Below are 21232 nucleotides of genomic sequence, written 5' to 3' on the forward strand. Positions count from 1 at the left end.
TTTTTCTTTACCCCTATCATTAAATAACTCTAAAGATTATTTAAATATAAAGGTTAAAAGGTGTATTTCGTCACACTCCCTGAAAGCCCACAACATGAGGGATTCTAGATCAACACATTTGAACTTAAGCTCCTCCAACTGCAGACATTTCACAGAAACAATAGTCTGGATCACAATGCTACCCACAAAATTCAACTTGCGGCATTTACAGCAAACGAGCTGCAACCCAGCCTTGAATTGTTTTTGGCATGCACAAGAAATTTGTTGATGGGAAGCCTTTAGAACTGAGATATCAAGAATCCAGAGAAAGTATATTCCTGTCAGGGTGAAAGGGAAAGCTGGTAGGTATACGGAATGCTGGATGACTAAAGAAATTGAGGGTTTGGTTAGGAAAAAAAAGGAAGCATATGTCAGGTATAGACAGGATAGATTGAGTGAATCATTAGGAGAGTATAAAGAAAATAGGAGTATACTTAAGAGGGAAATCAGGAGAGCAAAACAAGGACATGAGATAGCTTTTGAAAATAGAATTAAGGAGAATCCAAAGGGTTTTTACAAATATATTAAGAACAAAAGGGTAACTAGGGAGAGAATAGAACAGGGCCCCTCAAAGATCAGCAAGGCGGCCTTTGTGCGGAGCCACAGAAAATGGGGGATATACTAAATGAATATTTTGCATCAGTATTTACTGTGGAAAAGGAGCTAGAAGATATAGAATGTAGGGAAATAGATGGTGACATTTCGCAAAATGTCCAGATTACAGAGGAGAAAGTGCTGGATATCTTGAAATGGTTAAAGGTGGATAAATCCCCAGGACCTGATCAGGTGTACCAGAGAACTCTGTGGGAAGCTAGAAAAGTGATTGCTGGGCCTCTTGCTGAGATATTTGTATCATCGATAGTCACAGCGGAGGTGCCAGAAGACTGGAGGTTGGCAAAAGTGGTGCCACTGAAGAAGAAGGATGGTAAAGACAAGCCAGGGAACTACAGTCTGGTGAGTCTGACCTCAGTGGTGGGCAAGTTGTTGGAGGGAATCCTGAGGGACAGAATGTATATGTATTTGGAAAGGCAAGGACTGATTCTGGATAGTCAACATGGCTTTGTGTGTGGGAAATCATGTCTCACAAACTTGATTGAGTTTTTTGAAGAAGTAACAAAGAAGATTGATGAGGCCAGAGCAGAAGATGTGATCTATATGGACTTCAGCAAGGCGTTCGACAAGGTTTCCCATGGGAGACTGATTAGCAAGGTTAGGTCTCATGGAATACAGGGAGAACTAGCCATTTGGATACAGAACTGGCTCAAAAGGTGAATTTGAGGGTGACAGAGGGTGGTGGTGGAGGGTTGTTTTTCAAACTGGAGGCCTGTGACCAGTGGAGTGCCATAAGGATCGGTGCTGGGCCCTCTATTTTTTGTCACTTACAAAAATGATTTAGATGCAAGCATAAGAGGTTAGTAAGTTTGCAGATGACACCAAAATTGGAGGTGTAGTGGACAGCAAAGAGGGTTACCTCAGATTACAACAGGATCTGGACCAGATGGGTCAATGGGCTGATGGAGTTTAATTCAGATAAATGCGAGGTGCTGCATTTTGGGAAAGCAAATCTTAGCAGGACTTATACACTTAATGGTAAGGTCCGAGGGAATGCGTACAGGTTCATAGCTCCTTGAAAGTGGAGTTGCAGGGAGATAGGATAGTGAAGAAGGTGTTTGGTATGCTTTCATTTATTGGTCAGAGTATTGAGTACAGGAGTTGGGAGGTCATGTTGTGGCTGTACAGGACATTGGTTAGGCCACTGTGGAATATTGCTTCCAATTCTGGTCTCCTTTCTGTCGGAAAGATGTTGTGAAACTTGAAAAGGGTTCAGAAAAAATTCACAAGGATGTTGCCAGAGTTGGAGGAGCTGAGCTACAGGGAGAGGCTGAACAGGCTGGGGCTGTTTTCCCTAGAGCATCAGAGGCTGAGGGGTGATCTTATAGAGGTTTACGAAATCATGAGGGGCATGGATAGGATAAATAGACAAAGTCTTTTCCCTGGGGTCGGGGAGTCCAGAACTAGAGGGCATAGGTTTAGGGTGAGAGGGGAAAGATATAAAAGAGACCTAAGGGGCAACGTTTTCATGCAGAGGGTGGTACGTGTATGGAATGAGCTGCCAGAGGATGTGGTGGAGGTTGGTACAATTGCAACATTTAAGAGGCATTTGGATGGGTATATGAATAGGAAGGGTTTGGAGGGATATGGGCCGGGTGCTGGTAGGTGGGACTAGATTGGGTTGGGATATCTGGTCGGCATGGACGGGTTGGACCAAGGGTCTGACTCCATGCTGTACATCTCTATGATTCTAAGTGTTGCCCGAGATGCACATTCACCTAAAAACATTAACTCTAACAGGGCCTGTGCACAATCTTGTGGGTTGCTGCATGGCGTGGTTGGTAGCAAATCTAACTTTATTGGTTAGCCAACAATGTGGTTTCAATAATAACTAGTTTCTCAAGTTTAAATCACTAACTATTTACTAACATTAGCAAGCAAAAATTTCCTAAAATTAGAGGCAAAGGCCAGACTTCCAGTAAATCCAGATTCCCAAGGTTGCCTGCATCTACTGGTTGCCTTTGGCAAACAAAATGGCACATCCCCCACAACATCAGCCAAAAACAAAAGGAAAAGAGAGAGAGGACAATGGAAAAAACAAACACACAAAAACAAATATGCAGAAAAAAACAAAATAAAAGAGTCAGGATTAGAAAGAAAAGAATTAAAGAACAAGGGACATGAAGACAGTGACAGGTAGAGTGCGACCACATTCTTCACCTTATTGTACACAGGAACAGAAGAAATTGACTAGTTTGTTAAAAAGAAAACCAACTGAAAACCATGAAATGTTATTGCCATTTGGCTTCCAATGCAAGGTTTGATAACCAAATGTGACCTTTTTCAAAATGAATACTTTAAGGAAATAGCTCAGAAGGTAAAAATAAATGGTCCAACAACCAGTTTTTTTACAAATATAAATCAGATATATAAAACAGTACCTTCTGCACCTGTAGTATCTTCAATTCCCTTAACTTCAGCAGTTGGAGTAACATCCATTTTCTCACTGACATTGTTAGAAACGAGTTCAGCTTCAGCTTTCTGAGTTTTAGCTTCCTGCTCTTTTTCCTTTTTCTGTCGCTCAGAATCATCCTTTTCTTTCTGCTTACGAAGTTTAGCCTTTTCCTCTTCCCGTTTCTTGCGCTCCCTTTCTTTCTTTTCTGCTTTCTTTTGTGCAGCTGTTTTTAGTTTGAATGCAGAATCTCCTCCATCCTCCCCTTCACTTTCACCTTTCTTCGCCTGATTACTTTTTTGATTCTTCTTGTTCTTTTGAGGGAACTCGCTGCATTCTTCATCACTGTCTGAGTTTGCTTTTGAGTTCTTAGTATCAACTTCCTCACCTTCTGAAAGTTCTAGTTTTTGTGCAAGACTTTGGGATCTCCCTTTAGGTATCTCAATGAACTCTTCTTCATCTGATTGCTCAGATTTTTGCTTCTGACCTTTGATTTTTGGTAGCCCAAACTCTTTACCTTCCATTTCATCATCTTCAAAACTAGATTTTGAGACTTTCTGGCCCTTCTTCTTCTTATCTTGCTTTTTATTGATTGGTTCAGATTCATCTTTTTCTTCTTTCTATTAGAATAAAAATAGTTTGAATAAAATATTGAACATTCATTCAATTGCAAAACATGAAATTGAAAATTATGCCAGCCCTGTCTGGGCCAACTTATTCAATTTAGCAGAAAGGGCTTTTTCAGATAGAATTAAGATTCAATCTTGACCTAGAGTGCTGTTTGAGATCCAAAATGGCTAAAACTAAAAGCAGCTTTTAAGTCAAAAGGGACTAAACACATCTTGCTAGTGCAGGAATGATTTTAAGTCTAATTGAAATTATCAAAAAAAAAAGCACACTTTTTAACCTTTTGGAATATCTGTACACATCTGCAACTGGACACAAACTAATGCCGTCAGCTCTTATGAATATCAGAAAAAAAACTTGTGCTGACTTTTGTATGTTTTATGATATAATGTTTTTCTGGCATTTCTAAATAATTGAGAACAGTAAAACCTAGAAAATTTAAAGATGAATGAAAAAAATTAAGTCAATAGAAATGAAGAGGGAACAAAAGAATTCAAACCCATTTCGCATTATGGGCAATGCACTTAGTGTCGTGCTGTGCTGAAATTCTGCCAAATTCTTTTCACACAGGTAGGCAAGCTATGGAGACAAAAGTGTGGGATGGTAAATGGGGGATGACAAAGGGAGGAGAGCAACAGTGGGCAGAGGAGAAAATTCTAGGAAACTTTATAAACTGCAGAGGTACGAATGTAGTAGATTCTAAGGATACAGAGGGACTTAGCAGAAATGAGAATTTAAAAACAGACAATGTCATATCAGACACTAATATGAGTCAGCAAGAACAGACCAATGAATAAGAAAAATTGTTACAATATGGATAAAGTTTAAGTGAGCTCAAATTCAGAGAAGGCTGGAGAATCCATGTCTAGAATTGACTAATGCATTAAAAGGGAGTATTAAATACAAGCAATTTTTCATAGTAAATCAGCTGGAGATGGTGTGGAAATGGGTGACGGTACAAAGAAGGAAGTAAATGATATTTGGCACATACCGGGTATGGGATTGGAAACTTCAGATCAGAGAACATACAATATAGTTTATCTAGAACTAAAATATCAGTGCCAATTAGTCACTCCCTTCGTGATAATAAACACTGCAGGGCAAAAGCTAACGAAGTACAATTCTGGAAGTACCCTTCTCAAAATGGTAAAACTAAGTTAAACCTTTACTTTGGCTGAAGATTTGGCTGCTTCATTATGACCCTTTGTTCCTTGAATCTCTAAAGAAAGTTCTTCAATTTCTTTTAGTATATCATCTTCCCTGGAATTTGAGAACAAAGAGAAACTCAGTACAGAAGAAAACACGCGAACACAAACAAAAAAAAACAAGCAATCCAAAACTAATACTTACTCAAAATCTTTTTTCTTCTTTTTACTAACTGGTTTAGGTTTGGGAGCTCCTGCTCCCTCAATCTCTGCTGCCAATGCATCAATATCAATATCATCCTTGGCACTAGGAACAAAAATAAATAATGTAAAGATTGTATTGTTTATTTTTCTGTATTTTTGATTGTGGACTGAAATGGAAAAAGAACTGCTAGGGAGAAAAAGGATTGTGAAAGAGATTGCTGCACTTTTTAAAAAAAAAGTTACCCTCACTCATTATAAATAAGGAGGCAGTGGTGTAGTGGTTACATCACTAGATGAAAAATCCATAGACCCAAGATAATGTTCTGGGAAATTAAATTTAATAAAAATCTGGAGTTAAAAGCCTAATGTTGACTGTGCAGCCATTGTTTGTGGTCACAACAACTTTCCTGATTCATCAAATGTCTTCTAGGGAAGCAAATCCACCAATCAGATCTGCTCCAAACTACTTATGACGCCAGATCCTCAGCATTGTAATTAACTCAACTGCCCTCTAGACAATTAGGGATGGGCGATAAATTATGACCCAAGCAATAAATGAACTAACACTGCTGCTTTTTCATGCATTGCGGGAAGGTTAGTTACAGATGCGCTAATATCTGGGGGTGTATAAAAAATGAGATTTGGCTGATTGGTCTGTGGAGGCTCCTACGTAGTTAAAGGTGTGCGAACAGAACACCAGAAGGAAAGATGGTGTTTCTCATTTTACCTTTGGAAAAAAATAGCAATATCAAAAGGCTAAAGAAAGCCATTTTATTTTTCCCCTCAGTGATGGAAAATTTATGGTTTTAACCAGTAGCTAAAAGATTCTGCAATTTGCGAACCAGCCACTATGTGACTCCTGCAAGGAAATGTAAAGTACCTGGAGATGAGAAATTGATGAACAGCAAGAAAAAACAATCACATCTGTGAATCCCATGGAGTTAAATGTCAACAATTCATAGTTACGTACCTGCAGTTAGAACCTATTTATTTGCAATAAATATTAATTCTAGCTGGGTAGAAAAGAAAACTTGGTCTGTGCTTTCTGCTAACCTTGGTCTAATAAAAAGGTAAATTGGAGAATTTTACATATGTGGATAAAGCCTATAACTTTTGTGACAAGTCTGAGAACAGCAGGGCTTGATTTCCAGGGTACTACTACAGTGACGGGTGACAATATACCAATTTTTACACAAGAATGCCATTATTAATAGGGAATGCAACAGGATCTGAATCCCCATCCCTGATGGGTATAATTAATGTAATCTATATATATCAATAAATATGTAGGGTAACAGTTGATTCTGAGACGTAGGTCCTGAATCTAAATAAAGGAAAGTACGATGGCATGAGGTGTGAACGTTATGAATGATGATGAATAGACAAAGGCAAACATTTAAAGAGCATATGGAGGAATTGCAACAATTGTTCAATGCTGTCTGGCACAAAAATAAAAACAGGACAGATGGCTAACCACGTCTAACAAGGGAAATTTGGGATGGTGTTAGAACAAAAAGGGCCATACAAAATGGCCAAAAAACCACACGTGAGGATTGGGAACACATGAGGTTTAGATTAGCAAAGTATTAATTAAAGTGGGGAAATAGAGAATGAGCATAAGTTCACAGGAAAAATATAACCATAACCACATAACCACAGAAGCTTTTGCAGAGAAAAAAAGATTGGTCAAGAAAAACATAGGTCCCTCAGTCAGAAACAGGGCAAATTGCAATCAGTAACAATTAAACACATTTAATTGACAGAATCAGCTTGGATTAACAAAATGGAAATTATGCTCAAATCCACTGGAATATTAAAAGGATGTAACTGGCAGAACTGATAAATGCACGCCAGGGGATGTGGTTTACTTGGACTTTCTGGCAGGCTTTCAATAAAGGTACCACATAATTAGACAAGGCCTTTTCCCTGGGTTGGGTGGGCGGGGGGGGGGGGGAAGCTTGAAGAGTCCAGAACTAGAATGCATAGGCTTATGCCGAGACTGGTGCATGCATGGAATGAGCTCCCAGAGGAAGTGGCAGAGGCTGTACAATTACAACATTTAAAATTCATCTGGATGGGTATATGAATATGAAGGATTCAGAGGGATAATGGGCCAAGTTCTGGCAAATGGGACTAGCCCTAAATTCAGAATATCTGGTTGGCATCGACGAAGCGGAGCAAAAGGGTCTGTTCCTGTGCTGTACACCTCTATGACCAGACAGGGTAAACACAGGAAGGATGTTCCCAATGATGAAGGAGTCTAGAAGCATGAGTCACAATCTAATGACACAGGATAAGTAATTTAGGACTGTGATGAAGAGAAATTTCTTCATCCAGAAAGTGGTGAGCCTATTGAATTCTCTGCCACAAAAAGCGGATTAGTCAAGAACATTGAAGGATTTCAAGAAACGTTTGAAGATTTCAAAGACAACACTAAAGATTTTTGTTAATCTTTCTGCTAAATGTATTTTTTTACAGTAATATGAGCTTCTGAACAGCAGATACAAGTGACATTACAGTTGGCAACCAGGAAATGACAGTTTCATTAAATAGCTACATTTCATCATGGTGTTTGCATACCGGGGATCCACACACAGCTTCATGCAGCACATACAAAGGAGGCCATCAGGATGAGGGTAGTAATGGATGTGTTGTCTCCCCACTTTGTCCAGTTCTTTATACAGGTGTCCCTTCGGACACAGTCCGTCTTCAGTCTCCACATAAAGTGGAAGATAGCTTAGGTGACTGCCGCTGCACAGTCGTGCTGAACAGGCCAGACCCGTCCCACATGTAACAACAACTTCACTAAATTTTTTAAAAATTGTTTATTTCAAAAAATATACTTTATTCATAGAAAATTTTGGTACATGTACAGCTGATGCCATTCAGATGTGTACTGTCTTTACTTTCCAAGAGCAAATTGTGTCGTTGATATTTACCATTCTTTATGTTCACTGTTCAACCACTTGGAATTTCGTGGCGGCATCAGCAGGGCCCAATTACCAAACGGATCCCCATTATTCTGCAGCAGAAGGACAGTGGTCTTTCCTGACTGTGCCTTGCCCAGAGCTTCAGCGCAACGCTCAGCACGTAGTCCTGGACCTTTGAGTGTTGCAAACTGGCACATTCCATCAAGGTTAACTCCTTGAGCTGGAAGACCAGCAAGTTTCGGGCAGACCAAACAGCATCTTTCATCGAGTTGATGGTCTTCCAGGCACAGTTGATGTTCGTTTCGGTTCACACCCCGGGGAACAGACCGTAGAGCACGGTGTCCCATATCACTCATATCCATGAAGCGCCTAGCATCTTGGATGATCCTGAATGCATCCAGCTCCTTGATATCAGGCTCATGACGTTCTGCTCTTCAGTGCAGAAGACTGCTTCCAGACTGTAACGTATGTACTGAAGTAATGTCTCTCCCTCTCAGTTGCCTGGTGCTCGATGCTCTTTCTGCTGCTGATCAGGGGGGCTGTTGCCAGATGATCCTCCCTCCAGTGCAGGTGACTGCTTCCAGGCTGCAATGTATGCACCAAAGTGATGCCTCTCCTTCTTGGTCACCCTCTGCCGCCTCAGTTTCAAGGTGCATTCATGCACAGCTTAGATATTTAACAGATTTGCCACATTTATATACATGAATGCTGTACTGAAAAGCAATCCTGCTGGCTTACAACATGAAGGAAAACAGTCAAACTTCTCAAAAAGTAAGCACCCTTCGGCAGACTTTTATAAGAAAATCAGCCAAACAGAAACCAAGTCAAAATTATTAATTGCCAAACAGGAACTAGCTCCACAACAATTAGCCATTACAATTTGTAACATGACAAAATGACAAGAGGTCTGCTCTAATTCTGAATGATATGGTGAATTGTGAAATGAAAAAAAAATTGAATCAAACTCTCTTTGCCTATGAATGATGATTCAAAAGGTACGTGTTTTCTTGGACTGCATCTTGTTGACTATTTAGCCAAACTGAAAAATCAAAAGACGAAGGCAGAAACTTCACAATTTAGGCCACCTTAATGACAAACCATAACACTTTCTTGAAAGTACAGCTGTATCAATTCTGCTAAATAGACTTTTCGTGACTGAGGCAATTGTTTTTCCCCCATACAAGATGCACACTAATTGAATAGATCCTCGCTGAGAGTTTGTTGATGACCAAAAGTTGTAATGAGGCACATTGGTTAAAATTATTGATGCCAATGGGCAACAGAGATCACTTCATAAATTTCATCCTGTGTGTCACGGTCACCCTGAATTCCGAAGTGTGTTTTTTTTTTAAGAGGACTACTGGAGACAATAGCTGCAGGAGTTTAAAAAAAATTGTTTATGGAATCAAAGGGACGCATCAACTAAAACTGTCAAAGAAATTGCTAAACAGACTGCACTGCAATCTCTTGTGATGACAAAGATGAGAGGCTGATGACCCACTATACAGCAAATCATCTCCTGGATGGTTTATCTCTCTTCACCTCAAGCTTAATAATTGGGTGTATCCCATCTGTAACTATAAATGAATTAGGGAACCTTGTCCATGGTCTGGACATTACATATATCATGCAATAAATCATGTATGAGTAAACTCTTAAACACAGAAGTTAACATACCCTGGCTTGTCTGTTACATAGTGCTTCTTTAGTAACAGGAAATTAAACATTGCATTGAAAATCTTAGATCATGCATGTAATTATACCTGAATTTTATATACTTATTTTAAGTATATAAACTTAATTTAATAAAATTATGGCAAATTCCATTTTAAGGGTTTTGGCAAATTGCTTAATAAATTAGTCAAAAAACTAATTTTACTTGGATATACTAATTTTAATATAAAATGAATTTTACATGACTTTCTGTACCCACTAATCTCATTGGAGTTAGCTTAATAATTTTAAGGGTGGAATAAATACAATGTTTTCTAATCATACTTTGCAAGTACCTTGGATTTCACTAATTATTCAACACTTTCAAATTGACACATTTATTAGCTCTCAAATACTCCACAGTTCTTTGTCAGGTGTATTCGAATATGTTAAAAAGGATGCCTTATTCTAAAAGGGTACTCATTTTTTTTAAAAAGGAGTGGATACAAGTTGTGGAACCTCAGCATTCAAATTATCAGCTACTAAAACTCCCTATTTGTTGCTGAGAGATCAATCTCTTTTTTTTTCCCTCAGCATCTCAAAACTGTCAGTTGATCATTGGGGGAGAAAAATCTTCTAATTCACACACACATCATTTCAATGATTAATTTACCCAATGTCCACACTTCAGGCCAAGGCTCCATTAAAAATCAACTTATGCAAGCTTCATGATCCACACTTTTGATGAGCTCTGTCAGTTTGGATCTTGGAATATTTACATATTGAATTGTGCATATCTACAGCAGAGGCACAATACAAGTTGGTGTAATTGATTCTCTTCCCCAAATGAATGAATTTCAAGGTGTTATTGTCAAATTCATCCACATTCTTGCTCTACCATTTCTGAGCAATCCTCTCCAACTAGATGCTGCCAACTCATATACCATGACTTCTCTGACACTAATTATTCTTATGATGAGTGTCTCTTATGATATCCATTTCTTTCTCTCTGCCATGATGCTTTGTTTTGTCACATATCTCTACAATTCACTAATAAAGCCATTTCATCTTCATGTTTTTGTCTGTGCCTTCAAAAGCCTTCTGAATACATTTTCCAACAGCAAGTCTCACCTATCCTGTAAAATGGGCTCAGTGGGAAAATGGGAACCAATTGTTTTTAAATACAAAAATATTTCCTTTTACAAGAGCATAATGCACCACCTCATTCACCATGGAACCTCAATAAAACAATTGTAGCCAAAATGAAAATCAGTAGCTTCTGATTATCACAATACTCTGTAATATCAAAAAATCATAGAATCACAGAATCAATCTCTGCAATGTGGAAGCAGGCCATCAAGTCCACACTGATCCACACCCCTTACCCTAACTCTGTAGTTCTGTATTTCCCATGGCTAATCTATCTAGCCTGCACATCCCTGGACATTATGGGCAATTTAGCATAGTCACTCCAGCTAACCTGCGCATCTTTGGACTGCGGGAGGAAATCAGAGCATTCAGAGGAAACCCATGCAAACACAAAGAAAATGTGGAAACTCCACACAGTCAGAGTGGTTTAAGGCTGGAATTGAACCCTGGTCCTTGGCACTGAGAGGCAGCAGTGAGCCACAAAGTAATACATACAGTAGTAGCAAACTGCAAAAATAAAGCATGAGTTAACTTACATATTTTTCACTCCTGCCAAAAGGAGCATGTTACTTCCACTGCATTCTTCCCGTAAACAAATAACCAAAGGAATTTGTCATAATAAGGACAAATATAAACTCGAACCTATTCTACACCTTTCCCCAACTCAGTCTGCTTATTCTACTGACTAATGTAGCCAAAGGAAATGTTCATTTGCACCTACCAAGGTGAATAAGACCATGTCAAGCTTTTTAAAATCTGCTTCAAAAAATATCAGAATGTATTTTGTGCAAGAAGTGTTTCTTTTTATAAATGACAATATTAAGACCAAAGGCTTGCAATGCTAAGCTGGTCCAATAACGGCCTCAGCCAAAATTTTAAAAATGAAAATTAGAAAGGCTCCAGACCTGATCCCCATTTATATAGCATGTGTTAGCCAATTAGCCAGTGGGTAGACAAGCAGGACGCTGGAAGAACATAGTAAGCCGGGCAGCATCAGGAGGTGGAGAAGTTAACATTTCGGGTTAACATTTTGAAAAATTTATAAGATCCAGAAGTGCAGTATCCTGGTCATGCTTGCAGGATTCAATCCAGTCATCTACAACAGTCTGCACTGCACTCTTGCCCAATTTCTTCAGGACTGGGGGGGGGGGGTGGGTGTTTCAACAAGAAGTTTCAATCTTCTTATCCTCACCTTAAAACTCAGAGTTAGCCTGTTTCCACATAAAGCTTTTATTCAGTAGGCATGGCTATACTTGGTTTCTTAACAGCAAATTTCTGTACACACTCTACACCATGTCTCTAATTCATATCTCTTCAAGAGACCATTAAGCTGTTAACATAATTGATTTATTCCTCACCAGGGGGTCACTTAACTTATGCATTCAACAGCCATGTAGAATATTCTCTTCTATGTCACCTAAACTTTCACCACACAGAACTTTTCTTTTGCACTGACTGTTTTCAGAGACTGCTGAAATGCATTGGTAAACCAAAGCTCGCACAGGCCTTAACTCTCCAATGAATGTACTTACTTCTCTGAAAGAAACTTACCCACTCATTAGTCGTCTGAATGGTGCTATCTTTCTAAAAGAAACACATTTCTATCTCTGCCACTTTGTGCCAGAGGATATCTTGTTGCTGCACCCCATTTTATATTTCTCTTCAAAATCACTGAAGTATTATGGTGCAGGAGAAGGCCATTCAACCCATGCCGTCTTCAGCAACTTTGCAAATGAAAATTATGACTTAGTGCCACTCTCCCCTGCCCGCTTCCCATATCTTTGCACATTAAATAGAAATAATCATCTAAAGCTGTTGAATGCCTCAATTAAACCAGTTTCGACCACATTTCTAGGCAGCTTATTCCAGACTTGACCCATGTGAGGTAGTTCTCTCAAATCACCTTTATGACTTTTGCAATTCACTTGAAATCTGTACCATCTCATTTTTGATCCTTTTATGAATGGGAAGAATTTCTCCCTAGCTATTCTATGCAGCCTCATGATTTTGAGAACTTCTATTAAATCTCCTTTTAGCCTGCTTCCCTTCATGATCAGTTCCAACCTCTCCAATCGACCATTTTAACTGAAGTATATCATCCCTGAAACAACTCTTGTAAATCTCTCCCAGATTCTCTCCAAAACTTTCACATCACTCCTGTGGTGTAACTGACCAGTAGCACGGAATTTCCTAGATGGACAATCATACTGGTTAGCGAGTGGTTGCCAATAACAATAGAATGGCACCCAGAGCTGCACATGAAATTACAGTCGGAGTGTAACAAGTGTCGTATAAAAAGTTCAGCCAAACCTTTTTAGTCTTGAACCCTGTTAATAAAGTCCAGATTATTGTTTGCTCTAAAAACTGCTCTCCTGCCAATTTCTATGCACATATCTACCCACATCCCACTACTTCTGCACCCTCTTAAGTCTTGCACAGTTCTTTTATGTTGTCTGTCCATGTTCATCAATGCAAATTATCTGAACTGAACTTCATCTGCCACTGAATCAAAGATGTTTTGAGAAATTAAAACTCATGTATCAACTATATCATTAGCTGCTTTTTTTAAGATCATAGGCTGAAGCTCATCAAGGCATAAGCACTTGACAGGCCACAGTTCCAACAATTTACCAAGATCCACTTCTTTTGAGGTTATGATTTTCTCCAATTAATAAGCTTCCCTTTTGTTTTGTTTAAACCTCCCTTCCATATTTCTACTTGAAAGCTATGATGATTCTGACTCCAAGTCTGATGATAGGTCACAACTTGAAATGTGAACTATTACTGTCCACAATGCTGTCAGACCTAATGTGTATTTGCAGCATTTTAACATTTATTTCTATTTTCCAGCATCCACAGTATTTTGCTTGTGTTCAAAACATAGCACATTTTATATTTTACAATCCCTGAATTCTAGATTGTTCAGTCATGCACCACTTCCTCTCAGGTTTCTTGATCTATATACATCAATGTAATCTTTCTCAAGATTCCTTCCTCTTACACTCAGTCCTGCTCACACAAACAACCATAAATCGATCGTTATCAGTGTCACATTTTATATATTTAACCTCTGTCACTGAAGATTAATGATGACTTGTTTCATAACTTTGAGCAATAGATTAATGAGCAAATTGCAGTTGCCAACGTCTATGATTTTAAAAAACAGAAATATGCTGTCGACCCTGCTGCCAGATATAATAGAATGGCTACTATTAAATGATACTTTTCCAAAATATTCATTCACGAGATCAGGGTATCGTTGGCTAGACCAGAATTTATTGTCTTCCCTAACTGCCCAGAGGACAGATGATAATCTGGAATCACACAAATTCCAGACCAGGTTAGAATGGCAGATTTCCTTCTCTGAAGAACATTAGTGAACCAGATGGGTTTTCTGACGATTGACACTGTTTTGGTATCAAGATGGAGAGTGAGAAAGTTGATTCAGAGACTAGGCTGCTGAATCTTAATAAATGAAACTATGAAGATATGAAATGTGAGTTGGCATTGATAGATTGGGGAGAGTTACTGAAAGGGATGACAGTGGATAGGCAATGGCAAACATTCAAGGAATGCATGGAGGAACTGCAATAACTGTTTATTCCTGTCCAGCACAAAAGCAAAATGGGTAAGGGGCCAATCCATGGATTACAAAGGAAATTAGAGATTGCATCCAAACCAAGGAAGAAGCATACAGATTGGCTAAGAAAAACAATATGTCTGGGGATTAAGAGCTGTTTAAAACTCAGCAAAGAAGGACCCAGGGATTGATTAAGAAAGAGAAAATACAGTGCGAAAGTAAGCTTGCAGGAAACATAATGAATGACACGAAGAATTTCTATTGGTATGTGAAGAGAATAAGGTTAGTGAAGACAAATGTAGGTCTCCTACAGACAGAAATGGCTGAGTAACTGAATATATATTTTGGCTCTGTCTTCACAAAAGAGGATACAAATCAGATACCAGAAATGTTACAGAATGCAAAGCTTATCGAGAGAGAAGAACTAAGGGAAATCAATATTAGTAGAAAAATGGTGTTGGAAAAATTGATGGGATTGAAAATGGATAAATCCTTAGGGCGAGATGATCTACATCCCAGAGCACTTAAGAAAGTGGCTCTAGAAATAGTGGCTGCATTGGTGGTCATCTTCCAGAATTCTATAGACCCTGGAAGAATCCCTGTAGATTGGAGGGTAGCTAATGTTACTCCAGTATTCAAAAGACGTGGTAGAGAAATCAGGGAATTCTCGACCAATAAGACTAACTTCAACAGTGAGGAAAACTCTCGAATCCATTATCAAGGATTTTATAGCAGAGCATTTACAAAGCAGTGGCAGAGACAGCACGAATTTATGAAGGGGAATTCATGCTTGACAAATCTGTTAGAATTCTATGAAGATGTAACTACTAGAGTTGATAAGGTATATTTAGACTTTCCGAAAGCATTTGACAAAGCCCGCTTAAGAGGATATTGTGCAAGATTAAAGCGTATGGAACTGGGGGGAGCGTATTGAGATGGATAGAAAACTGGTTGGCATAGAGTAAACAAAGAGTAGGAATTAATGGATCCTTTTCAAATTGGCAGGCAGTAACTAGTGGGGTGCCAGAGGGATCAGTGCTAGGACCTCAGCTATTCACACTATATATTGATGATTAGGGTGAGGGAACAAAATGCAACATCGCAAAGTTTGCAGATGATACCAAGTTGGATGGGAGAATGATCTGTGACGAGGATGCAAAGATGTTTCAGCATGATCTGAACTGGGTGAGTGAGTGGGCAAATCAATGGCAGATGCAGTACAATTTGGATAAATGTGAGGTTATTCACTTTGGAAGCAAAAACAAGATGACAGATTACTGATTGAACAGCTGTAAAATGGGAGAGGGAAGTGTGCACCAGTCGCTGAAGGTAGGTATGCAGGTGCAGCAGGCAGTAAAAAAGGCAAATTGTATTTGTACGTTGGCCTTCATTGCGAGATGTTTCAAGTACAGGAGCAGGGATGCATTGTTTCAGTTATACAGGGCCTTGATGAGGCCACATATAGAATACTGTGCAGTTTTGGTCTCCTTTTCTGAGGAAGGATACTGTTGCTCTCAAGGGTGTGCAACAAAGATTTACCTGGATGATTCCAGGGATGGCGGGACTGACATATGAGGAGCGATTGACTAGGTTAGGATTGTTTTCGCTGGAGGTCAGACGAGTGGTGGTGGTGGTGGTGGTGGTGGGAATCTCACAGAGACTTATAAAATCATAACAGGACAAGACATGGTAGATGCAGAGAGGATGATCCCCATGGTGGGTGCGTCCAAAACTAGGGATCACAGTCTGAGGACTTGGGATGGACCATTTCAGATGGAGATGAGGAAACATATCTTCACCAAAGTGTGTTGAGACTGTGGAATTCAATGCCAAAGGAAATAGTTGATGCCAAAACATTTAATGTAGTCAAGGGGCGGCACTTGGGGCAAACGGGACAAAGGTTATGGGGAGAGAGCAGAATTAGGCGATTAAGTTGGATAATCAGCCATGGTCGTGATGAATGGCAGAGCAGGCTTGAAGGGCAGAATGGCCTCCTCCTGTTTCTCTGTTTCTATGAATTCACGGTCATCATTAGTCTGTTAATTGCAGGATTTTAAATTAATTCAAATTCCACCACTTGCCATAGTGGGATTCGAACTCTGGTCACCAACTTATTAACAGTCTGCCACTAATACTACCAGTCCGTTGCCTCCCTTTTGATCATCAAATTTTCTAGCTAGCTCAGAAGTTTAAAAACTTGCGTGTGAATACTTTTATGTTGTTAATAGCAGGATTGAATACCTGATAAGGTGCAAGGAACTGCACCCAAGTGCTACATGTAGGTCACAAGATGTGCGGGTTCATTCCAGCCTATCAATAGAAAGGTGAACTTATTTATATTTCTTAACATAGAAGGTAAAATTCCCATGGAATTACAGAATACAGGTATAGTCATTGAACAGGTGATTAATTATACAGGCAAACTAATTTTCAAAGCTTTTCATGTTAACATAGAACATTACAGCACTGTACAGGCCCTTCGACCCTCGATGTTGCGCCAAGCTGTAAAACCAATCTAAAGCCCATCTAACCTACACTATTCAATTATTATCCATATGTTTATCCAACGACCAGTTAAATGCTCTAACGTTGGTGAGTCTACTACTATCGCAGGCAGGGCGTTCCACACCTTTATTACTCTGATTAAAAAACTACCTCTGACATCTGTCCTATATCCATTATCCCTCAATTTAAAGCAATGTCCCCTCATTCTAGCCATCACTGTCTGAGAGAAAAGGCTCTCACTGTCCACCCTATCTAATCTTCTGATCATCTTGTATGCATCTATTAAGTCACCTCTTAACCTTCTTCTCGCTAATGAAACAGCCTCAAGTCCCTCAGTCTTTCTTCATCAGACCTTCTCTCCATACCAGGCAACATTCTGGTAAATCTCCTCTGCACCCTTTCCAAAGTTTCCACATCCTTCCTATAATGCAGTGACCAGAACTGTATGCAATACTCCAAGAGTGGCCGCACCAGAGTTTTGTACAGTTGCAAGATGACCTCACTGCTCTGAAACTCAATCCCTCTACCAATAAAAGTTAACACACTGTATACCTTCTTAACAATCCTATCAACCTGGGTGACAACTTTCAGGGATCTATGCACATGAACACCAAGATCTCTCTGCTCATCCACACTACCAAGAACATGACCATTAGCCAGTCCTCTGTATTTCTGTTACTCCTCCCAAAGTGAATCACCTCACACCTTTTCTGCATTAAATTCCATTTGCCACCTCTCAGCTCAGCTCTGCAGCTTATTTATGTCCTCTGTAACCTGCAACAACCTTTCACACTGTCCACAACTGCAGTGACCTTAGTGTCATTCGCAAATTTACTAACCCATGCTTCTACGCTCTCATCCAAACCATTTATAAACATGCCAAACAGCAGTGGCCCCAAAACAGTTCCTTGCAGTACACCACCACAAATTGAACAGGATGAACATTTCCCATCAACCACTACCCTCTGTCTTCTTACAGCTAGCGAATTTCTGATCCAAACCGCTAAATCACCCTCAATCCCATGCCTTCATATTGTCTGCAATAGCCTACTGTGGGGAACCTTGTCAAACACTTTACTGAAATCCATATACGCCACATCAACTGCTTTACCCTCATCCACCTGTTTGGTCACCTTCTCAAAGAACTCAATAAGGTTTGTGAGGTACGACCTACCTTTCACAAAACCGTGTTGATCATCCCTAATCAAATTACTCCTCTCTCTTATAATCCTTTCCAAAATTTCACCCACAACCGAAGTAAGGCTCACTGGACAATAATTACCAGGGTTATTCCCCTTCTTGAACAAGGGGACATTTGCCATCCTCCAGTCTTCGGGTACTATTTCTATAGACAACGACGACATTAAGATCAAAGCCAAAGGCTCTGCAATCTCCTCCCTGGCTCAAGAATCCTAAGATAAATCTCATCCGGTCCAAGGGTTTTATCTATTTTCACACTTTCCAGAATGGCTAACACCTCCTCCTTGTGAACTTCAATCCTGCCTAGTCTAATAGCCTGTATCTCAGTATTCTCCTCACCATGATGATCTTGTTCCTGTGAGAATACGGATTAAAAATATTCATATAGGACCTCTCCTCTTCCTTCGGACTCCATGCACAACTTCCCATTACTGTCCTTGACTGGCCCTAATCTTACCCTAGACATTCTTTTATTCCTGACATACCTATAGAAAATTTTATGGTTTTCCTTGATCCTACCTGCCAAAGATTTCCCATGTCCCCTCCTGGCTCTTCTTAGCTCTCTCTTTAGGTCCTTCCTGGCTAACGGTTGAGCTTCATCAAACAGAATCTGAAAATGTTAGATATCCTTTTCAATGGACAAACTGATCACTGAAACTGGGGCAACCTTCAGAATAAGACAAATCTAACTAGATCCTTAGATGCTAGAACTACTCTAATTAGATACATACTGCAACACAAATAAGTTAGCAAAGGGCTCACTAAGTGCACTGATATGCTTGCAAGTTCTATTTTTGACTGTAACTAGGATTATGGAAGGGGTCTAGTGGCACAGCAATAGTATGCCAACCTCTGAGCCAGAACATCCAGTTTCAAGTCCCACCTGCTTCACAGGTATATTGTAACACATATGAACAGGTTGATTGTGCAAATAGTTTACAGCACTCAGTATCATCCAGGCTCACAAAGCAGAAGATAACAAATGGATAAGGCCAAGGCAACATAAGCAGCCACGTTTTGACAAAGATTTGCAACTAATATCATAATAAAGGATGAAGTTATACTCTACACTAATCTTCAGTCTATAAATTATAGTGGCAACATCATGTTCACACAGCCTGTCTTTGCCACTTCAACAGGATTGTTAACATACTTAAAAATCCATGATGAGTCAACCGTATATAAAGTCTGCACCGGATTAATATCTTCTGGTTATGGCCCATAATCTTGACGGCAAGAAAATTGTGATGTACCTTTAACACGACCCTAAAACTACTGGATTAAAACCATACGTAGAAACAAAATTCTAGCTCATGCGATTCCTTAAAAACGTAACGTAGGATCATAGAGGAAAGGAGTGAAGAAAGCCTTCCATTTCCATAAAACAAAGTAACGTTAACCCCAATCAGTAGCACACCAACTTGACCGTCTTGCGTCATGTCAGCAGTAGGGACACGGGCTTCTCCGCACTCGAGCAGGAGGACCAGATCCGTCAAGCGGCCTAGTCAAGGTACCCTCTCCCTTAATTCCTCCCATCGCCCGCAGCAACCGATCTCATCTACGGCAAATAAACAAAATGGTAAATAGCTGTACACTCACTTATTCTCGCTCTTGTTTTTCTGTTTTTTCCCCATGTTTTTCACACTGTTGCCTCACTCTGTCACTTTTTAAAATCTCTTTCAGACATATGGTAGTTGCCTGAATCTGCGCATGCGCTACGACGTGTTGCGTCGGTGGCTGTTGTGACTTCTGATTGGCTGCCTGCCGCCTGTCAATCATTCGTGCGGAAGCAGAAAGTCCAAGTTGTACTGTAGATGATTTGGAGATGCCGGTGTTGGACTGGGGTGTACAAAGTTAAAAATCACACAGCACTAGGTTATACTCCAACAGATTTATTTGGAAGCACTAGCTTTCTGAGCACTGCTCCTTTATCAGGTGGTTGTGGAGTATAAGATCATAAGACACAGAATTTACAGCAAACGTTTACAGCGTGATGTAACTGAAATTATATATTGAAAAAGACCCGTATTGTTGTCTCTGATCTTTCAGAATGAATATGCTGGTTTCAGTTCTTTAATACGTAAAATAGCAGAACTTTTTTAAAGTTACATTCTCATATGAACTTTAACAATTGGTGTCATAAAAGTCCAGGTAATGCATTGAAGGTGTGAGGTACGCTGTGTGAGATTGTCTGCGCCACAATGTTCAGACTGATTCTTATCTAAAAAACAGATTTATAAAATCGCACAAGGATTCATGCAGCTTTTGAGCAGAATAAAATGTAATTCTGCAAGTACAAATTCACCCCACAAGCTTATGTGGGTGTGTGTGATGGGGGGGGGGGATGTTATGATGTAATGAGTGTATGAGTGTAAAGAGGTATAAGTCCGTGTATGCGTGTGAGTGCATGTGTGAGTATATGAGAGAGAGTCTGCATGAGTGTATGGGTCTGTAGGAGTGTGTGTGTCTCTGTAGGAGCGTGTGTGTGTGTAGGAGGATCTATCTATAAAGTGTGCATCTGTCTGTGTGTGTACGCCAGTCTGTGTGTGTATAGTGCAGTGGGGTCACCTGCAGTGTGACATGAACCCAAGGTGCTGGTTGGTGCGATCCCCATAGGTATTGAACTTGACTATCAGCCTCTGCTCAGCCACTTTGCATTGTTGCCTGTCTTGATGTCTGCCTTGGAGGATGGTCACCCGTAGGTCAGAGGTAAAATGTCCCAGGCCACTGAAGTGTTCTCCGACTTGGAGGGAACACTCCTATATGTTGATTGTTGTGTGGTATTCCATTCATCCGTTGCTGTAGCCTCTGCTTGGTCTCGCCAATGCACTATACCTCAGGGCATCCTTGCCTGCAGCGTATGAGATAGACAATGTTGGCTGAGTCGCAGGAGTACCTGCCACGTACATGGTGGGTGGTGGTGTCTCTACGCTTAATGGTGGTATCCGAGTCGACACTCTGACACGTCTTGCAGTGTCTACTATGACAAGGTTATATGGTGATCTCCTGAAAGCCAGGCAGTTCGCTACGCACAATGATATGTTTGCAGTTTGGTGGTTGTTTAAAGGCGAGAAGTGGGGAAGGTCTTGGCGAGGTGTTCATCCTTATTGATAATGTGTTGGAGGCTGCGAAGAACATAGCATAGTTTTTCAGCTCCTGGCAATTACTGGACAATGAAGGGTACCCTGTCGGTTGC

The 21232-nt window shown here is 40.0% G+C and overlaps 1 protein-coding gene across 4 annotated transcripts in view; it reads right to left on the bottom strand.

Annotated features, from left to right (window-relative positions):
* The window catches only part of eif5b (eukaryotic translation initiation factor 5B), a 90366-nt gene that overhangs the window by 64141 nt on the left and 4993 nt on the right, over positions 1–21232 (bottom strand). The window contains exons 1-5 of one of the 4 annotated variants that reach the window (XM_072577645.1): positions 19636–19741; positions 18556–18630; positions 5021–5122; positions 4834–4930; positions 3033–3663 (exon numbers count right to left, since the gene is read on the bottom strand). In XM_072577645.1, coding sequence (XP_072433746.1) covers positions 3033–3663; positions 4834–4930; positions 5021–5122; positions 18556–18630; positions 19636–19670 — 940 coding nt within the window. In that variant the 5' untranslated portion in view covers positions 19671–19741. Of the gene's footprint in view, positions 1–3032; positions 3664–4833; positions 4931–5020; positions 5123–18555; positions 18631–19635; positions 19771–21232 lie in introns of those variants that run through there. The other 3 variants (XM_072577646.1, XM_072577648.1, XM_072577647.1) reach the window with 3 other exon arrangements.

Source organism: Chiloscyllium punctatum, chromosome 9 (genome assembly GCF_047496795.1).
Source record: "Chiloscyllium punctatum isolate Juve2018m chromosome 9, sChiPun1.3, whole genome shotgun sequence".
In the NCBI taxonomy this organism is placed as follows: domain Eukaryota; kingdom Metazoa; phylum Chordata; class Chondrichthyes; order Orectolobiformes; family Hemiscylliidae; genus Chiloscyllium; species Chiloscyllium punctatum.